At 37.9% G+C, this 21,111-nt stretch overlaps 1 protein-coding gene across 1 annotated transcript in view; it reads left to right on the top strand.

Moving 5' to 3' along the window:
- The window catches only part of LOC101855227, a gene marked incomplete at its 5' end in the record, with an annotated part of 35,007 nt that extends 14,112 nt beyond the window's left edge, over positions 1-20,895 (top strand). The window contains 9 exon segments of the mRNA XM_013084769.1: positions 962-1,255; positions 1,868-1,951; positions 3,080-3,323; positions 4,739-4,866; positions 6,210-6,400; positions 6,755-6,896; positions 10,974-11,021; positions 11,711-11,713; positions 16,933-20,895. Coding sequence (XP_012940223.1) covers positions 962-1,255; positions 1,868-1,951; positions 3,080-3,323; positions 4,739-4,866; positions 6,210-6,400; positions 6,755-6,896; positions 10,974-11,021; positions 11,711-11,713; positions 16,933-17,021 — 1,223 coding nt within the window. The 3' untranslated portion in view covers positions 17,022-20,895.
- Positions 20,896-21,111: the final 216 nt, after the last annotated feature.

Raw genomic sequence — 21,111 nt, 5'->3', positions numbered from 1 at the left:
TCTCTCTCTCTCTCTCTCTCTCTCTCTCTCGCTCATGAGAGGTAGACACTCTGTGCGATCATACCTTTTACATAAACCGCAGAGATGAATCATTTTCTCGTATAAGAAGGACCATCAGTTCTAGTTTTTTTTTCTGTAAACAGCAGAAATTGTTGATGGACATTGCTAAATGAACATGGCCTTAACTTACGAGCTATTTCCTATGACAGCTTGGTTAGATGACACCACTTTGTTGTGTTTGTTTCTTTGCCCATCCTTCTAATATAATAATATAATAGACTGTAGGTTCTGTCTGAGGATGGTTGGCGGGTGCTGTGGTGCTGTTATTTAAATCTCCTTCTTTTTTATGTTTGTTACTATCTTGTGACACCTCTAATCTTTGACACTTTCGACCTAATTGCATTGCAAGTGCCATAACATTATATTACTAAAAAACAGAATGTTATAGAGCACCAAGACAAAGTGAACCTTCGTGTGGCTGGGTTTTTTGTCTTTCACGCGAAACCTGTCACCTCCGAGTATTCCTATCAAACGTCTCGTCATTATTCTCCTCTTCTTTATCTGAATATTTCTTTCAAATAAGCCTCTCCTCTTCGGCACTTATGTGACTTAAGTTATTTGTGTTGAAAGTGCTGTTAAACTTAACTGAAATTATACAAATCCTTAAAGTATAGAAGGGCCCATTGTATTGTTTTTAAATTTTAAAAAGTATTGCTTTTGGTCTTTAAAAGAAGCCAATAGAGATTTTATTACAGCGGAGAGAATTTAACTTTGCCCTCACAATATTTCTTTAACTTTACAATCTTTTTTCTCCTTACCAAACGGTATAATTAATTGCAGTTTTTATCATTTGTTTCCTCAGTTTTATCTCTTGTGTGTCATGTCCTGGATATAGATCATGATAACAATACACAACACTGCAATAGTCGTAGCTTTGGTTTTTTTTTCTTTTCACTTTCAGTGTCTGCTCAGGATGATGGTGCTGCAGAAGTGCATTTCCTGGACAATTCAGCCAGGCATCTTCAGGTCGGTGCTCAGAACGTAGAGTTCACCTGTCACCTCAACCAGCCCGTCACCTACGTTCTCTCGGACACCGTGGACACAGTCCTCTCCAAAGAGTGGAATGGAAACACTTCGGAAGTGCATCTCTTCAGCAACATCAAGCCAGATGAGGCGAACCCAAACTTTTACAAAATGACCTACGTTACTGTTGAAGAGGGCAAAGCCATTAATTTTGTATTGACCATTCTGGAAGGTCAGTACTTTTGTAGTCAGTAGATTATTAGCCATCATGAGTTGGTAGCTTTTTCATGATCAGTGGATTTATTTTGAGATTTAAAATAATTATGATTTCACGCTAGTGCTCAGTGTTCAATGTTTAGTTATTACTGGGTGACATTTTGCCTGCAATGATACACATCCAAATGTAATTCTGGCTGAAATGTAAGATTTCACATTTCATCTCTCTGTCATTAGAAAATGAATATTTAATAGTATTGTAATGTACACAGCAACATAATTAAGTCATCAAGTATTTGAAGCTCATATTTCTCCAGAGTGCAGTTAAGCTTTCAACCAACGTTAAGACAGTAAAATATTTTTTAAGGCCGATAGTTGAAACGTCTTCGAATTCAAGGAGTGTTTTAAAATAAATATTAAAAAATTATGTTCACAACTCGACTGGGCTTATTTTCCTTTTTTGAAAATGTTGGTAAGTCATTTATTTTTACATTTTGTTGCATAAGGACTAATAAATAATGTAGTCATGTTTTGTTCTGTGGTGAAGGATAGTAATTAAATATATATGTATATACACACACACACACACATGTTTTAAAAAGCCCATGATATACTTAATTTATTTCAGTGCGCCACGAGGATGATGGGAAATTAGTGTGCAAGACTGGAACGGATCCAGTGTCCAAAGATTCAGTGGATATTATTGTTTACAGTAAGTACCACCTCTGTTATCTTGCTTCTTGATTAACTGAAGGAAATAGAATGTTGAGATAAGAAGATGATACTGTTAATATAATCGTAATGTGCCTTGGAATTTAATTCTAAAGCTCTGCAGTTACAAGCTACTAGAGTCTGTTTTTGAAAAATATTTTGTAAGTTGTAAGATCTGTTTGATACTATTTTTGTCTTGTGTTGATGTTGAAAATGACTTATCTCAGTGGATGGTTGGCGGGTGCTCTGATGTGGTTCCCTTCTTCTTTCCTATCAAACATCTATCGTCCTTATCTTTCCTTCTTCTTTTTATGTTCGTTACTCTCTTGTAACTCCTACTAATCGTCTGACGCTCATATGACCTTATGCAGTTGCGAGCCCTGTAAAACCTCTACTGAAGCTAAAAAAACTACAAAAGACTTATCTCAAGAGTCTGGAGTTTCTGACCTCAAAATTGAAGCCACCCATATTTCTGATTAGTTTGTTTCCGTGATATGTAGCCTACTGTATACCCTTGAAATATATTTATGTAGATATAAGTATAAGTAGATACACCAATTGCCAGATCTCAAATTTAACTTGTCAAGGTGGGCAGGAGGTGTAAGAAAGATTTTTAAAAATTTGCCATGGGTTTCAACTGGTTTGGACAAAGGATGAGTGTTCGTGTCGACAAACTGATTGGGTTGCGACATCTTACACCAGTCTCAGTGGTCATCATTCACTTTGAATTTGACGGTTTGACTCTGTATACCTGTATCATCATGACGAAGGTCTTGTCAGTTGGAAGTGGTTGTATTTCTAATCTATAACATGCTCAAGATCAATAGACATTTTAAAATAAAACTTAAAACATCCTTTTTATTAGAAGAGCGCTTTGTCAAACAAAGTAGATCTATACATATATACAGTTGAAACTGTCAAAGACAACCACCCATTGTCGAGGAGAAAAGTGGCCGTATTAGATAGGTGGACGTCTTACACTGTGTGATGTATAAACTTTCACAAAGGACAAAATGGCAAGTGGTCATTTGTACAGGTGATTGTCTTACGGGTATAGACTAGTTTGACTGTATTTGGTTTTCTTTTTCAATATGACTGATATGCTTTACTTGCTTCTTCCAAAAATCAGGGGGCTTGGAGAAAGTTCATCTACAGTTCGGAAGTTTCCCTGCCATCATGGCTGACGCCTCTGATGAGACTGGGGAAAGGGATTTTGGACAGGCGATGGATGCTGGAGTCTACCCTGTAATATGTGTTGCTGAGGGCAGCAACCCCGGAGCAGTAGATGTCAAACTATACCTCAAAGGGGAAGAGGTTCCTGCTGATGCTGAAGTAGTGGTGGAGCCTATGTCTGGGAATGTCAGGAAATTCAAGTAGGACTACTTTGCAGGAAATATAAATTATCTTTTCAAATAAAGTACATTTTTATTGCTGTCAAGGTTTGGTAGAGAGTTTCAGCATACCTTTTTTCCCCCTCAGATGTTAAGCATATTAGTATCAGTATGTATAGTAGTAGTTGGTTCAAGAATTTATTAAGTGATAGGATATGATAAATCACATGTCTTTTGCCTCTATGAGCAATGTCAAGAGACATGAATACCTTTGATCTACAAATCTGAGTAAACTGCTTTACTAAGTGATGCTGAAACAAATATAACTGGCACCAAAGATTGCATACTGCAAAATTGCTGTCTCTATTTGAGAATCTACCAAAGTAGTCTTCAAAGGTAACGATTGTGACATTTTTTATTATTATCGTTTTTTGGTACCACTACTACTTTTAGGGACTGCTTGGTTAAGAAAAGATTGTTCTAAAAAGAACTTCTCTTTGAAACACAAAATAAAATACTTTTGTCAGTGCTAGTGGCAGTGTGTATGATAAAGAGTGAGCCGTCATAATAATATACAGTCGAACATGTTGTAATGGCCACCTTTATAAGACAATCACTTGTACAAGCAGCCACTGCCCTTTTACTCGCTTGCATTTTTTTTTACATTACAATGACACTGTGTAAGACGGCCACCTGTCTAAGATGGCCACTTTCCTCCTGGACAATGGGTGGCCTTCTTAGACAGTTTCAACTATAGTGCACTTTTTATTCTGGCACATTGACCTTTGACCATAGGCCACAGATGGTAAGGAGGTGCCAACAGGTCTCCCCCTTTCTTTGGCTGTTTTGCTTTGTTTGTCTAACTTTCCCACCCAGCCCTTGATGACTGTAATCATGAGAATCTGCTTCCCCACAACTCAGTCGTTTTTGTCTGTCCATTGCCCTTTTTCTCAACTCTAGATTACCATCATCATTACCTGATTATCTTGCTCCCCCCCCTCCGGTTCTTACATTGACAGTTATCACTTCAGTAAGCTTCTCTGTTACTCAAACATTTCTGCCTATCTGTCTGGCTCCCCCCTATCCTTCAGCCTCAAATAGTGGGTGGGTGGTTGGCGAATGCTCTGACGTTGTTTGCTCCTTCTTTCCTTTCGAACATCTCTCGTCCTTATCTCTCGTCCTTCTTTATTGTGTGTTTTTCTCATGCAATTCCTCTAATCTGTGGCACTAATATGGCCTTATTGTGTTGCAAGTGCCATAAAACTAAGAAGAAAACAAAGACCTCTTTCCCCTTTGCCCCCAGTTCTTATATATTGACTGTTATCACTGCAATAAGCTGTAACTCGAACATTTTTGCTTGTCTATCATGCCCACCCCACCGCCCTAAATAACATTTATTGAGAGGGTGTGTTTGTCTTTAACTTTTCTCAAACCGTTACTGTTTCCCTTCATTCCAGATCCACCATTGAAACAACAATGACAATTGACTCGAGCCACACTGGCCATAATGTGGAGTGCATTGCCCGGGCTCCTGGACCCAACGGCAACAGTATCATAGTGAAGGCCCCTATCGCAGTCAATGTTTGTGAGTAGCATGTTGGCAAACACTGAGGGTTTTTTTTGGGTGTCAGGGGTTTTGTGGACTGAAAATATTCCTTGTGATAATATAATTATGTTGTCAGTGTCACTTCACAGTGGCGATATATATCAATTTATGGAGCTTTTCAGATAAAGCTGTTTCTCGACTAAAGACATCAACGGCTGTCTAAAAATATAATTTTGTTTTGTTTCTTTGTTGGCTTCCTACTTTTAGGTGGTTAAAAAATTACAAGTGACTAATTCATGGTTCCGACATAACAAACTTTTTTGTTTAATTTTCTCAACACTTCGATAAAAGTACTTATGTGGCAGCGGAATGACGCTGACGATGTGCTGTCTGTGGTTAATTAAGCATACTGACAGAATAGTTTAGGTGTGCTATGTCCAGCTGTTCATGTCATTTTATCACTGTACTGTAACTGTATGGTGACTTGTTTTATAGATCTGTGCTTTTTGATCAGTGCTGTGTTTTGTAACTGTGGAGAGTACTGAAAATGGTAGCAACATCGCCACGGCAGAAATCTGGTTTTGGAGTGGCGCTTGGTTGAGATAAATCTTCTTCACTCTATTTTTACGTGAATAGATAGATAAATGGAGGCACAGAAGTCATTTTGTGGATCTACTTTTTTGCATGTTATGTGGTCTTGTTGGTCTCCATATTTGAATTCAGTGTACTGAAAGCACTTTGAAACACCAGCCTGAATTCTACCTTGGCTTCAGAGCTGCTGAGGGTTTAAAGTAAAAGTTATAGAAGTAAAACCATTGTGACTTTTTTTGTATATGTAACAATTTTTGTACATGTAACAGAATTTTGGCCGTGGATTCCTACCTGTTTTTGGTGTTGCTATTGTTATAGCCTGCTCTGTGTGAAATGTGACTGTACTTGTTCTAAAACCCACACACATAGCAACCATGACTGAGAACTGCTCCCAGCAGATCGACTGCTCAGTTTGAGACTCTAAACATCCATCACTTTTTTAAAATGGCCTACGGCTTTCATGAAGCAGTAGAGGTATATTGTTACTTAAGTGTGCATACTAACATTCTACGAAAGCATGTTCACACTCACATTCACACTCATGCACGCACACTCAGATATTTCTCCACTGTTGCTTCACGGTATGTGGTAAGATTGATCAGATGACCCAGTGGCAGGTGCTCTGGTGTGGTTTGCTCCTTCTTCGCTATCTAACATCTGTTGTCCTTATCTCTCCTCCATCTCTTTTTGTGTTTGTAACAGTCTCTTGCAACACCTCAAACCTTCAGCTCTTATACAACCTTATTGTGTTGCAAGTGCCGTTAGTAAACCTCTTCCTGAAACTAAACCAGATGACCCCGTGATCACCTGCGATGACGGAGAGGCCTACCCTGGCAAGCGCTACGTGACCATCTCATGCTCAGTGGACCACACTGACATTGACGTTGATGGGTACTACTACAGGATTGGGGATACCGGTGTGCTCATCCACGAAGGCGATGATAAGGAGGTTGAGGGAAAAGTCATGATGGTGAAAAAAGAGGTAGGTTATAGTTTACTGTTAGTTTTGGGGTTTGTTTTAAGAGAGGGTGTTGTGTAATTGTTGAGGGAGGCAGGCAGGGAGGGAGTGGGAGAAGGAGAGAGAGAGAGAGAGAGAGAGAGAGAGAGAGAGAGAGAGAGACAGAGACAGAGACAGAGACAGAGACAGAGACAGACAGACAGACAGACAGACAGACAGACAGACAGACAGACAGACAGACAGACACAGAGGGAGGGAGGGAGGGAGGGGAAGAAGAAGAAAGGAGGGAGAAAGAGTGAGTGAGGGAAAGAGAGAGAGAAGGGGGGAAGGGAGAGAACTGCCTGCAGTTGATGAGATTCTGGCGCTTATTTTCTACAGACTGAAAGTCCGACTAAATCTAAGGTGGTGCTTGAGCTCTATGAGGCAGCAGATTGGCACTTTTCCACTGATTTTGTCCTGGTTGTGGAAAGTGGAGGTGGCCATTTAACAGAAGAAAAAGTCAACTTGAAGAAAATAGAAGGTAAATTTGTTTTACCAATGTCTGTTAACTTGCTGTTGACATGTTTATGTAACATCATTCAAATTTCACCATCAAAGGAATACTCTTATCTGTACTATAGTTTATAATATTCTGATAATATTACAACATTCTTTCAGATTAAGAAAAATGCATGCGCAATAATATATACTCTTACATCTTATTCATGGTATATGTATAGCATGGCTATTTTTGTTATATTGTGAATTCTGTTGGCTTTGTCTTGTAATGCAAAAACACCTGAGAAGATAAGGTGCAAGTCTAGGATTTTCATGCTGAGAAATTCCTAGATACACTTGGTGGTATCCTGTAGAGTGGGTGAACTCTTGTCTATTAGATGATCTGTGATGAGAAACTAAAGCACCACTGATATCTTAGAGTGGGTGGTTGGCACGTTCTCTGGTGTGGCTTGCTCCTTCTTTCCCATAATCTATCATCCCTATCTCCCCTTGTTTTCTTTGTATGTTTCTCTCTAGTAACACCTAATCTTTGACACTTGTGTTACTTATTTGTGTTGCGAGTGCAGTAAAACTCCTACTGAAGCTAAAAAGATGTTTTAGTCTTAGGGCAATTGGAGTGAATCTTTTTGGTTAAAGGATAATTTTTGTCCTCTTCTTGAAGTTCAAGGATAGTAATTGTTGTTTATATGTGTTAGTGACGCAGTGGCTTTTATTATTTTTTTTGTCTTCCTAGAAAATTTATTTTGATAGTAAGATCTCTGTTTCGTCTGTTTGACTGACTAATACTAGTCTGACTGATAGTTCTTGGATGTGACTAGAAATAATTATGTGTGTTACAATCCTTAGAAGCATGATGACACACTGATAACATTGATGTGTTTTGCCTAATTTTTTTTTAGGTGAAAACGCAGCCGTAGGGAAAATTATAATTTATGTAGGAAAACACATGTATATATACATATACAGTTGAAATTGTCAAGGATAAAAATGATTGTCTTACACAGTGCCATTATAATGTAAAAGAAAATGCAAGGGGGGGGGGGATGGTGAGTGGCTGTTTATACAGGTTAATGTATTTTTCTGGCCGTTCGAGCAGGTTTGACTGTTGGTAGATTTAAGCATGGAAGGGAGACACCTGTGACCCTCATGTAGAGGTTCTTAATGCTCGGTCAAAACAATCCTGCATAGTGACACACAAGACGATACTTATGTCCACATAATTATACTCCCTCTATTTTTAAAAAGTGTGTCAAAGTCACAATCTGTTCTCTAGTATGTACAGGAACATTTTCCTTAAATTTGAATGCGCGTTTTAGCACCAGGTGTGTTTGGTATTTAAAAAATACAACAAAAACCTGCTGAACACAGCCATTTCTAAAATCACTGATATTTGTTTTGTAAAGATAAGGACTTTGGCCTATCTTCTTTCAAAAAGTGTATTTTTTATTCTTTTCTAAATTGAAAGTCTGGTTTTATACATGTTCTCCATTTGAGTTGCTTGTAAAAGAGGCATTATAGCTGTGCTCACTTTTTGAGAATGATGTGCTTTTGATATAGACACAGTGTTGTATTTGCTTTCCTGGTAAAGCACTGTTTGTGTAGGGATGCACTATTTCCGTTAGTCTTTGTGTGTGACTGTTTTGTGAAGAAATAGAACTTCCTTTACTTCTGTTATAATTATTCAGCTATTGAAATCACTATAGATTTTGCATCATTAAGTAATTATCTCATTTCTTTATCTTATGGGGAGAAAAGTATCCAGCGGTAATTTGTAAAAATGAATTAAGCATTTTTTTTTGCTAGAGTACACCTGTCTCAGAATTGCCCATTTGATAAGGTGTTAGTTTCTACCATACTCACATGTTTAGATAGCCCAGCAAATAAAGCTTCTACTATACAATGCAATACCTCTGCATGCGACAAAAAAAATATAAGCTCTGGGGAAATGCTTCCAGTTAGTTAACTTGAATTTTTGTATAATAATTTTTTGGGGGGTAAAATACCTCAGGAAGATAGGGGAACGAGCTTCCTTTGTTGGCTCATGACTTGTGATGTCTGCCCTGTGACTTAGGGCCCATAATCAGTTGCAGTCTGTCGAGTTTGGTTTGCAGGAACCTGCCCTTTTTCTGTACGTTTTAATGTCTTGGGTCATAGTGCTTACCCTAACTGTTACCAAGAGGAAGCCCGTTATGTGCTGCAAGAATTAGTTCAGAGAGAGTTTTACAGCGCTTGCCACACAAAAAGGTTGAATAGGCCGAATATTAGAGGTGTTACTGGAAAGAAGCATACAGAGGAAAAAAGAGGAGAGATACTGAGAAAGCTGTTTGATAGGACAGAAAGAGCAAACCACACTAGATCACCTGCTGCAAGTACAGCCTCTGACCTAAGCCATGGGAAAATGCTCCTAGGGGCCTGACTTCTGGAAACTTGAGGATATGGGTCACTCAAAGAGGTAGGGGTTTGGATTGTCACCAAAAATCGGAACGTCTATTTGAACAAAACCAGCCGAATCAAGCCAGGTCGAATAGCTTTGATAGAAGTAAAGTATAAAGTAAAGCTGTTCCTGCATCCGATCTGGACATTGGGAATTGCCTTGTTAGTGAGACAACTTCTTGGGCCTTCGGCATATATTGTGGAAGGGTTTACCAGTTCCTTTCCACGATGTACTTCAGGTACTTGCACAGAACTGAAATATATACATTTATATTATTTAAAGAAACCATAGCTGAAAAAATTCTGGATCTGGGCCGATTTGTTTATCCTTTGTCAGAATTGTTCCAAGTTTTCTCTCTAAAACACGAATACTTTTGTTTAGCTGCTTGTTTCTGTAGACCTATGTTGTGTGGCGCTTTACAGACAATAGCTTATATCTGTGGAGAGCTGTTGGCTGTGGCGTTTGCCGGTGTTGTCATTCTTACCTGTTGTTATCTCCTCCACCCCTACACGCGCACAACCGCTCTCCCACACCCTCTCATATCCAGATGCATGACATCGTAACATAGGTCAGGGTGTTGTCTTGTCTTCTTAGTCCATGGTCTCATCATCTGTGGTAGTACTCACTCCAGGCTGCATCTACATGAGAGGTGCTGCTGTTTTTAGCCATTCTGGGCGGTCAATTAGTTACAGTGAAAGTTGTCAGTGTAGGCGGTTAGTGGGCGCTCTGGTGGTTGCTTTCTGTACCTTTTACTTCTGTTTGTCCACTTTTGCTATAAATCCTAATCTGTACCTAGCGAAATCTTGTCGTGGTTGATTGGCAGGTGCTTTGATGTGGCTTTCTTCTTCTTTCCTATCCAACATATATCTTCCTTATTTCCTCCTTCTTTTATTTGTAAGTTATTAGAAATAGGCCTACCCCTAATCTTCGGCACTTGTATGACATGTTTATGGTGCAAGTGCACCAAAACTGGTACTAAAACTAAACAGTCTACAATCTAGTCATTGTTGTTTTGATTTGTCATCGACTAAGTTGTTTCCCCATGTCTTTCCTCCGATTTACGCAACTCAATTCTACTCATTGTAACATATTGGGCACACGTTACTATTATTTTTGTCTCCGCTGATTGCTATACTCATTTGCGGCTGATTGGGGTGAGGGAGATAGGATAGAATGTCTTTGTTGACTCGTTACATTGCTTAGTTTCTGAGAGGCCACCTCAAAATTCTCTCATAGCTATTTTAGAGTATAATCTGCGTCGAACACCTCCTGGTTCTTACCATTGGTTTGACGCCTGATCCTGTAGAGACGGGCACGAACACCACCCCTCCACCTTTCCTGTCCTTTTCCATATATTATGCATTTTATGAAGCGTGAAAAAAAAAAAAGACGAAAATCCATTGTCTGTATAAACACATGGCATTCCAATAGTTTCACCTAGCTTCGAATTACTGTGAATAGCGGAAATATTGTGAATGTCTTGACGATGCTTAATTTCTGAAAGACCACCTCGGAATGTGACTGTGTGTATGTAGTCTGCAGATGAAATATGGTGCATCTTTAAGCTCTTATTTGACGGCGCGTTTTAACTACGATCGCAGATTCCGGAGATGCAACTTCCCATTAAAAAAAATACTGTTCAAACTTTATTTCTGAATTTTGCAGGCAAAGAAACAGATAATGGTTCTTCTTCACCTGGTGATAATGGTACAGGTATATCTTGGCGTCTTTTGCGAGGATACCATGACCATAAATCATGCTTTTGTTGTTTTGTTTTCTTAAAACTAGTTTTCTTAACCGGTCAGGTGTGGGAATTGATGGCAATTGGTTCCTCCCCATCCAACACAAATGTGGTTCTAACATCCGGCTCTTTATTATTTAGCATTGTTGTTTACATTTTGTTAACCACCCCTCTTCCGTTCGTTGCCAGGGTCTAGAACCAAAGTTTATCTCTTAAAATAGAAAAGATTTGGTCCCTACTTTTCATAAAAAAATTTCTAAACTACAGGTTTCAGCTTTTCTTTTTTTGGGACGCATATTATATATCTTTAAAAAATGGTAGTGTTTTTTACGTTTGTCACCACAGCCAATATGGACATACAAAATGTTGGCAGAATAATTATATATTGGGAGAATTGGTAATTAGTAAGACTAGATATTTTTAAATTCTCTTTTGACAAATGCAATTCGAGTAAAGATTTTAAAAATAGGCTGCATGGATTGGATTCTAAGAGCCTGACAGGGTGTTTTGGTTCTTGGAAATTGTACCTTCTATTGCATGTGGGAGTTTCGACTGGGGGACTCATCATAACATTCTAATATCTGTGAGGTTTGGTTATCTGTCATTTACAGAGCTTAAGTGGGAGTGAAGAATTTTTGTTTTACCCGAGTTTGTGGTGTAGATGGTGTTCCCCCCCACACTACTTGTTACTTCACCGGTTACATAGAAAACTTTCTCTTTTTATGGTCCTGGTGAAGGATTTGAAGCAGCCATTATTATCTTTGTTTGGTACTATGTACTTTCAGGAGTGTCAGATGAGCATTATTTTTTTGCACTATCTACACAGCGCTCTGTACCTACTACTTGTTATAGTTTATGTTTCCATTTTGGCCGATCTAGTGTCTGATAGCGGCATTGTGGGGTTTTTTTTTGTGAGTGCCTGTAACTATAAGTGTCTGTGACAGACAGCTGTTTTTGCCTGCGCTCAGCCTTTCTCTTGCCCCCTCAAATCTTGCTTGCCAACGCCTTTATTGTAGAAGATTTATGAAGTCACCCCTCTAAGCTTGTGCAGTGTTGTGCTGATGTTATTACAGCTAAAAAAAAAGTTTGAGTAACAATTTTAATAATATGCTATGACGATGTTTTGCGAACAGTGAAGTTAGCTTGAATTACTGACAAGAAACATAGCAAATAGTGAAGTTTGCTTGAAATATGGACAAGAAACGAAGCGAACTTTATTTAAAGAAATGTAGCATTTGTCTCGGTTTGCACCGTGGTTAGGGAAAGATAAAAAAGGGTATACTCAAAAAGTTCTTTACTAGATCTAAGTTTTGTGAAAGAGTTAGGTCTTTTTTTAAAATAGGAGGCGCTTTGTTGGAGGGCACCAATAGTAGGTTGTATGGCTTTGCCTGCATTGTTATTTTTGTTTGTTTGTCTTTGGTTTGGGTTTTTCCTCAGTTGTAATTGTGGTTTCATATGGGCATATCTTTTTCGCAAAGAGAATGTAATATGCATTTTCGGTTGTTTCTTTGTTTGTTTGGTTTGTTAAAAAAAATTAAAAATTAATGTCCACTCACACTGCAATGTTGTATACTACGGTGTATGCGGTGTCTGGGGAGAAACGGTAAGCAGGGCAGGCTGTGTGGCATCGACGTGACATCAGGTGCTCGTCAATAGAATGATATCCAGGAAATGGACATTTTCCCACCAATTAGGCAATTTCTGTGTGGGGGAGGTTTCGCTCAAGACCTTTTATATGAATTTTAAAAACTCAAAAAAAATTTCTGTGTGGATTTTTATAGAAAAACGGTGAAAGGCAAAAAAAAACCCATGAATAATTTTTGGTGATACATAAATTTGCATTTTCGTAGGGTACTCAAGCTGCAGAAGTCACTGAACTTTGGCGGTCATTTTCTCACGATTTACTGTTGACTTCTATTCAAGATTGATAATACTTTTTTCATCAAAAGCAAGACCAATGTACTGGCTTTACTTTAAGATGACACCAATAACTTCACATGGCCAGAAATTGACGAGCGCCTGACTGACATACCACTGTGCCCAGACAATGGCAAGGACATTCACTCTTTGTTTTCCCTTCTGACCGTTTTTGTTTTTTAAAACTTTTCAGAGACCGGAAGAGCTAAAGGTAGTTGTTAGTTTCTGAATTCTGGAATTATGAAAGGACACACGTTGCTCATCACTTTGTTTTTCCCACTTAACTAACCCCTGAATTTTCTAATTGAGTCTTTTCCTGTGTTCCAAACATTTATCATTAATCACTGTAAAATTGCACGGTAGATAGTGTAGATTATTTGAAAAGAAAGTGATAATTGTTTATTTTGATCAATTACCTGGCATTGTTTGTGTGTGTGTGTGTGCGTGTGTGTGTGCTTGTGTGTGTTTGTTTGTATATGTGGAAGGGTGGTTAGTATACCTTTAATTTTAAATCACATTTTTGTTCTATGATTTCTAAATACAACTTCTCTGTTTGAATATTCCACATGAGGCTGGAATACAAAAACTGTACTAAGCCCAGAAAGAAAATTTTTTCAGGAGAGAGAACAAACATACATTATGTATTTTTTCTTGCTTTATTTTCAATATACATTATAGTATTTGAATTTCGACAAATAAATATATATTGAGCTCATGCAATGGATAACACAGATCTAAAATAATAAAAAAACAAACAAACAAAACAAAACAAACCAAACCACACCCCGCCCCGCCCCTCCAAATGAAAGAGCAAAACAAACAAAAAACAATAAGTGCAAAACGAATCAAATTTTGGGCTTCATACGTCTGGACAGCTGGTATTGTAGTTGAGTGTTTCACAGTGCCACAGGGAAGTCCCTCTCATTTTACGGACTCTCCAGCAAATAGATTATTTTATAGCCTAGGAAGCTTTGCTGTGATTAGCAGTGTACTTACTACACTCCCTCTGTCAATCCATCCCCTCGCTCTCTCAACCTTTCCATCCCACCTCAACTATGATATACTTGTACTGCTACTTACATTTCTTTATACTGGTATGTATATGTAATTATGTTATATACCGCTATATATAATGTGTAATTTTTTTTCTTTCTCAACCCTTTATTTTTTCTGTTCCTCATATTTTTATGTGCCAATGACTCCTCCCCCTCCCTGTCCCTCCCAAATTTTTCTTTTGACCTTCATGTGCTCAACTCTCCCCCTTCTCCTCTCCTAGTGATCCCTGATGCCTCCCTCCCATTCCATAAACTTGTTCTCAATTCACCTATCCCCTCCTTTCCCTCCTCTTCCTCCATTTCACTCCCCCCGAGCAGTCTTCCTCTTCCTGTATTTCCTATTGGGTTCTCTCTGTCTGTCTGTCTGTCTGTCTGTCTGTCTGTCTGTCTGTCTGTCTGTCTGTCTGTCTGTCTGTCTGTCTGTCTGTCTGTCTGTCTGTCTGTCTGTCTGTCTGCCTATCGTTTTCTCTTTCTCACTCTCTCTGTGTTTCTTCCTGTCTCTGTCTCTCTCTCTGCCCCCCCCCCCCCCCCTTCTCTCTTTTTTTTATCTCTCCCTCTCCCTCTCCCTCTCCCTCTCCGTCTCCCCCTCCCTCTCCCTCTCTCTCTCTCTCTCTCTCTCTCTCTCTCTCTCTCTCTCTCTCTCTCTCTCTCTCTCTCTCTCTCTCTCTCTCCCTCTCCCCCTCTCTCTCTCTCTCTCTCTCTCTCTCTCTCTCTCTCTCTCTCTCTCTCTCTCTCTCTCTCTCTCTCTCTCTCTCTCTCTCTCTCTCTCTCTCTCTCTCTCTCTCTCTCTCTCTCTCTCTCTCCCCTTTCTGCCATAGTTTTTCTTATTCTTTATTCTTTAAATTTAACTTCCCGCACTTCCACCCCCAAGTCTTGTTTTGTATCATCTACAATGCCCATCCACCATCCTATTGCGCCATTTTCCTGCCCCATATTTGTTGCCTAAGAAAATCAGTGCTTTCTTTTAAGACAATTTTAAAGCCTAAGATTTGTTATAATTATAGTTGTCACACATACAGTTTAGTTATCTCTTTATTTTCATAAAAGTATTTCACCATAACTCTGTCCTATGATGTATAATTTGATTAACATTTCCATACTTGAGTTCCTTTATTATTTCTGTGTGTTTTTTTTTTCTTTTTTCATTTCTTATTTTCCGCTGCTCTTTTCCCTGTTGGGCTCAAAGATGGTAGGTGTTCTGCTTTATTTTTTCACTCATTTCTTTTCTTTTAGAATGAATAATCTGTTAACCTGAGAATTTTAATAATGTGCTCTTGTAGTACTAGTTGCTGGCTCTTGTTTGTGCTTTGACCTGCTGGCAAAGGATTTTTCTTTGTGAACACTTTATCTCAGGACTCAGGAAAGATGTCCTGTTGCAGTTTCTTTCATTGTGGACACTTATTCTGACTCCTCTTATTTCCCTTTGTTTGACGAATTTTCCTGTTAAATGATGATTCCAATACTACTATTATAGTCAAGTACGTGTTTGAGAAAGGAACATATACTGATGACTTGATAAATGTTCTTACTTTAAGATAAGTGCTTTCTCAGTTTCATAAGTGCACTGAGTAGAAGGCAGGTACACAATGTGTACTTATTGCTGTACTTGTTTGTCAGTAGATAAATTTAAGTACTTGTTTTCCTATCCAGAAGTAATAGCCAAATAAAAGAAAACTTGGTCAGTCAGAATTGAGATTGTTTAGTAGTGTAGGCCTATAGTGTGTGTCTGCTTTCGAGTTCAAGTTTTAGGTTTTATTGGTGAAAAATTAACAAAGCAAAAAAAACCCCCCAACAACGCAACAACTCCAAACTCCCCTAGATTTTATTCAGTAACCTATAGATGGTTTTGAGTGATTCCAAATACAGTGTTAATTGACTTTCTTCTATTGAAATATGTTCAAAGACTGGGTTTGGCACTGCGTGTCGTATATACCTTGTAAGTGGCGTTTAAATGGTTCATAATTTTGAGCAATGCCTCAGAATGTTCAGTGATTCGTAACTTCTTTCATTTCTATGCTCGTTAACATTGCTGTTTGCTTGGGGAAAGAATGGCCTTCTTTAAAATTTTACTACCACTAATGCTGGTTTGCATTGATCTTTTGACACTAGAATTGTATAGCACACATATGCTGTTTTTGACTATCCATAAATAAGAAAGTTTGTTGCTCAAACTTATTTCTATATCATTACACTGTCAAACATGAATTGTTCTGTCTGTTGATAACTATTATGAAAACTTTCTGTTAATGTAAAGGTTTTGTTTTAAGGTAGCTAGTTACTTATATTTTGAGTGCTCAGGGAGGCTGGTGAAAGTCCTTTATTTGTAAACACGAGTCAAAATGTTTATGACCACCGGTACTTGCTTGTAAAGCTGTTGATGCTGGCAATGTCATTAAGTAGATTATAATGACAGCTGTCCAGAAAAGATGGCAGTTGCTGTGTTCTTATGGACAAATCTTGAAATTGCAAAAATATGTAAATTATAATGGTCTTTAACCTTGACTTATAATGTAAGCCTTTATTCTTACTAATATATAAAATGGAAATGACTAACCCAACATAGAGGAACCTTGTATACTTGTATTTCCTGACCTCGGGAGTAATGATTGAAACCTTGATCTAAGATCATAGTGAGCGCTATTGTATTTATGAATTCACTTTTACTCTCAGTTCTCTGCTTTTATTTGCACTGATCAGATATAGCAATGTTTATAAAAAGATGTATTTAAAAAAAATCTTGTTTTGTACAGAATTTAGTTAAGTGTCTCATTTTTATGAGTAGTTTATAATTATTTTGTAGTCTCATCCACTGAGAATTTATTTTAAGTTTTAATTTTATGGTCTCCCCCCCCCTCCCCCCCCTCCCCCCCCCAGTAAATTAATGTTTTTTTTCTTTTGAATCTGTCCCTAGGACCTGAAGACAGTTCAGCAATGATGGCAGCCTCTGTGGTGACGTTGGTGCTGTCCCTGGCAGCGACGCTGTTTGCTCGGGTGCTATAAAGTGCGGCTGGAGTAGTCAGGATCATCATGATGCCATCAGCACCGTGTTGCACCGGCCACACATACAATGAGAATGATCTGGACTACCTGAACACCATCATCAAGTGTGAAAGTCTGGGTGTGCTTGTAACGTGAAAAGATGAAAGGGAAAGGGGATGACATAAAAGTACAACAGTGTCGTTAAGAACTTTGTGATGTGCTGACAAGAGGAGAAACAACAATACCTTATGATGCTAAAAAAATGTAAAAATGAATGGAGAAACAACATCATTGTCAGATGTTCTGGATGTAAGGATACGAGGAGAAACATTATCCTTAGAAGCATTCAATGTAGTGATTGGGAGGAGAACAAATGTAGTGATTAGTGGAGAATCCGTGATGTCCAAAGTTTTTTTGTGGGCTTGAAGAGCATGACTTCGTGACTGCAAGCGATTTTTCCATCATTTTTGTTTATCTCGTTGTCTGGTCCTATAAAGTTGCCTTTAGATGTCCAGGTGTTATTGCAGGTCCTCTGCATGCATATATATATGTCTTAACAAGTGACATAACAGTGTTCTTCTCACTTGTGGTATGAAAGTGGGTTATGATCTTGGTGTGCAACAGCTCTCTCTCCAGTACAGTTATGCTATTTGGTATGATTTGAATCATAACTTGAGTCTCTAATAAGCCTTGTTCTATTCTCTCTGGGCCAAATTCTTCTGAGACTTTGCTAATTTGTGAAATCGCTGCACAGTTTTTGCATCACCATAGGGTTATATGAAATGGTTATTGTGTTGTATTTTATATACAAGATATTTGTTTTTGATGTTCTTCATTTGTACACGAGATGTGTTTTTCTACAGTGTATTCTCTTTGTTTGGACTTCACTTTTGTTAACGGTGTAGATATTAAAGTTTATTTTTGTGTCTTTTATAGGACATCTTGCGAGGAAGAGCCTCTCTTTTAGAGAGCCCTTTCTTAGATGGAGACCAATTATTTTTTTGTACACTGTGCAGGCGGAAGTTGGGTTTTTTTTTGGGGGGGGGATATCTATTAATGGAATCAAAGGGTTTATGTTTTAGAAAGCTGCTTCTGAGTTGTTTTTGTTTTTTTGGTTCATTTTAACTTGGCATAGCGGTTGTTTTGAAGTATTCAAGGTTGAGGCTGGGAGTTTCTGGACAATTCACCCAAAACAAGGGGAGACTCTGACCTCCGTCAGCTGTCTGGAAGAAGAGGGCCAGAGACCACAAGGGAACGTGTTCTCCTGTTTTCACCTGAAATGATATTGAAATTGTGATGTATCCAAGCTGCTTGCCTGCCCACAAGTGTGTTTTTGATATATATGGGCATGCTCCATGAACCTTGCTGTGCTCTGGTGCATTGTTTGAGTAACTTCTGGGAAAATGTGTTGCCCAGATGTACATTGGTTCTGATATGCTGTCACCACCAGCTACTGAAAACATAAATTAAACAAATTTTTCTTCTTCTTTTGTTGTTGAGAAACTCATGTGAACACTGTCCTCTTTTCAACTTGGGTCAGACAAACAGTGAACTCACACTGGCTATCTTTTACTTTTCCATCTTTATATATCTTATGTTTGTCCAAGTAATCGCTTTGTGAGCCAAGCTAAGCAGGCTGGAACTTTTCTCTGAGATCCTGAAGCCCCTCTTAACATCTCATGAAGGCCGTCCTTGTCAGTGATAGAATTATGATTTTTTATGCAGCCGTTTTGTTAAAGTAAAGAACATATTTTTGTTCCCTTTCTGAACCCTATGCAAACTACCGTGAAAATGCGATTTGGCTCAGGCAGGCAAAAATTAAAACAATTTTTAGATTATTGCAGTGTGTTACTCTCAGATTTTGCTGTTTTGGAAAAATAAGTGCTCTGAATAAAAAAAACCGAAGTGTTCAAACAAAAACTTTCTTTTATTGTTTAGAGTATGTGGGTGACTTGGATAAAGGGTTGTGGCGCATCTCTTCCTGTAACATATCTGAGTGAACTGTGACGCGGGGAACTTACTTTCTTATGTATATCTATTTTGTCTACATGAATGGGAGTAAAACAGGCGAAAAGTAGTTTCAAAATTGTTTGGACTTCATATTTCGTCTTATTGACTTATGCTGTTCATGAAATTTTGCATTGTTTTATTGTTCTTGTTAAAGAATCCTAAAGATATTGAGACATTGATGTGGTTCGTTTGCCTGTGTGTTCATGTTTATGTCAAATGTACAATTGGTAGATCGTTTGTGTTTGTATAAGAAGAATGAGTGTGTGAGAGTGTCAGGATTTTGTCTGACTATGTAAATGATGTTTAAATGCATTTACTTAAGTTTGAATGCATCTTTTAAAAAGTACATTTCTGCAGTTATTTCGTATAAATATTTTTTTCAGAAGGACTATATGCAAATAGTAGATTTTATAAGTATTTGATGTTTTGATTTACACAGTTTAAATAGAGATATGTTCTTTATCTTTGTGTTGTAACGAATGCAATTTCACAAAACTTATTTGGCTGTAGGACTTGACCATGTCTGTAAAAGTATGCACGTGACCAATTATTGTTACTCACTTTGCTTAGCGAACAAAAGAAAACTCTATGAAGTAGTGCCACTTGTTGATTGGACTGCTATGCGCAAACATGCTAGTATGTCATGGTGACATCAAAGGGGAAATCGTTTTACCATAGGATTAATTAAGCCAGAAGCTCTTTATATTTGTACATTCCATTGTTTACCATACTCATCTTGGTTCTTGGTTATTCTAAATCTATTGGTCCTTACAAAATATGACTGAAAGCTCAAAATTGCTACTGGCATGATTGCTAGATTGATGTGTTTACTTTTGTCTATCAGAAGAAATCATGATTGTGTTCGACTCCGTCAATTAGTTTATCCTTATCAATTTTGATCCCTCATCCTTTTTTTTTCTCTATAAAGTTCACTTTTATATGATAGGCTTCTAATTTATGCTTGATTTTTATGTAGATAGTTGCCTCTCTTTTAATTGTAAATCCAAACCTATTGATGTTTTAATGAGAAAAATGTCCAGGAGTGTCATATCTCATGTATACCTTCTTTTACAACATGAAGAAAAAGGAACAAAGATATCCATATGCAATAGTGCTCTGTGTTGCTTATTTCTTTTGTAACTAACAATAATTGGATATTTCTGTACTCCACGGGGAAGCTAAAGGCCCCAAACTCTCCATTGTCGTTTTGTCTTCTCCATGTGTCTCTGATAGAGAACAGCTGGAGGCCTTTCCTTTTGTCTGTGTAGACTTTTTCAAAACAAATAAATGGAAAAGAAAGATGTAGGCAAGATGATTTTCTTTTCTTTTTACCTGTGAGAGAATGTTTATTAAAAAAACCCAACAAACAAATAAAAAAAATAACAGCACTGGCACTGTTATTATATAAATAAGTGACAGAGGTGTATTTATGTCTGATTATTTAAGAATTTTTAGAGTTGAAAGTTGCTGTATCAGGTCCCTTAAATGTAGAGACAATTCAGAAAAGTGTCAGTAGAATTCCAACTGTAAAGTCTTTGTGTCATAAGTTGTCAGGTCCTGTACAAAGTTACGAGTTTGATTGTAATAAACTGTCAGCACTAAGCCTCTTGCATTCTGAACACTGACTGCAGTCTCAGATGTGTGACCCGGCGCCTGATGGCTTTGTTATTTAATCAGCTACAATTAAGTATTTCAGAACTATTTACTGTCCTGTTACCAATTACAACTCATTTCCAAAGCTTTTATTAGGAGTAGATTGTTCCTCGTCTTGAGTATTGCAAATAGCAATGGTTGAGCAGTTCCTTGTTCATTTTTGTTTGTTGCACAATTCATTTGGCTAGTTTCTCTTGCTTCGTATTTCAATAAAATATTTTTCATACTTTCATGCCTGTTTTGAATTTGTATACTTGTTTGTTGTAGACTTATTTACTTCTCCTTTGCGCTGCAGAGTATTACCCATCAAGGACAATGCCTATTTCTTTTTTATCAATTAAAAAACAAAAAGTTTTCTTTCCTACACACATGTGGATGGTTGGTGGGTGCTCTTGTGTGGTTTGTTCCTTTCCTATCAAACATCTATCACCCTTATCTCTTTTTTTCT

This window comes from Aplysia californica, unplaced genomic scaffold (genome assembly GCF_000002075.1).
Source record: "Aplysia californica isolate F4 #8 unplaced genomic scaffold, AplCal3.0 scaffold00013, whole genome shotgun sequence".
Lineage (NCBI taxonomy): Eukaryota > Metazoa > Mollusca > Gastropoda > Aplysiida > Aplysiidae > Aplysia > Aplysia californica.
The sequence above is the reverse complement of the archived record's forward strand: the minus strand, read 5'-3'. Positions and strand labels throughout refer to the sequence as shown.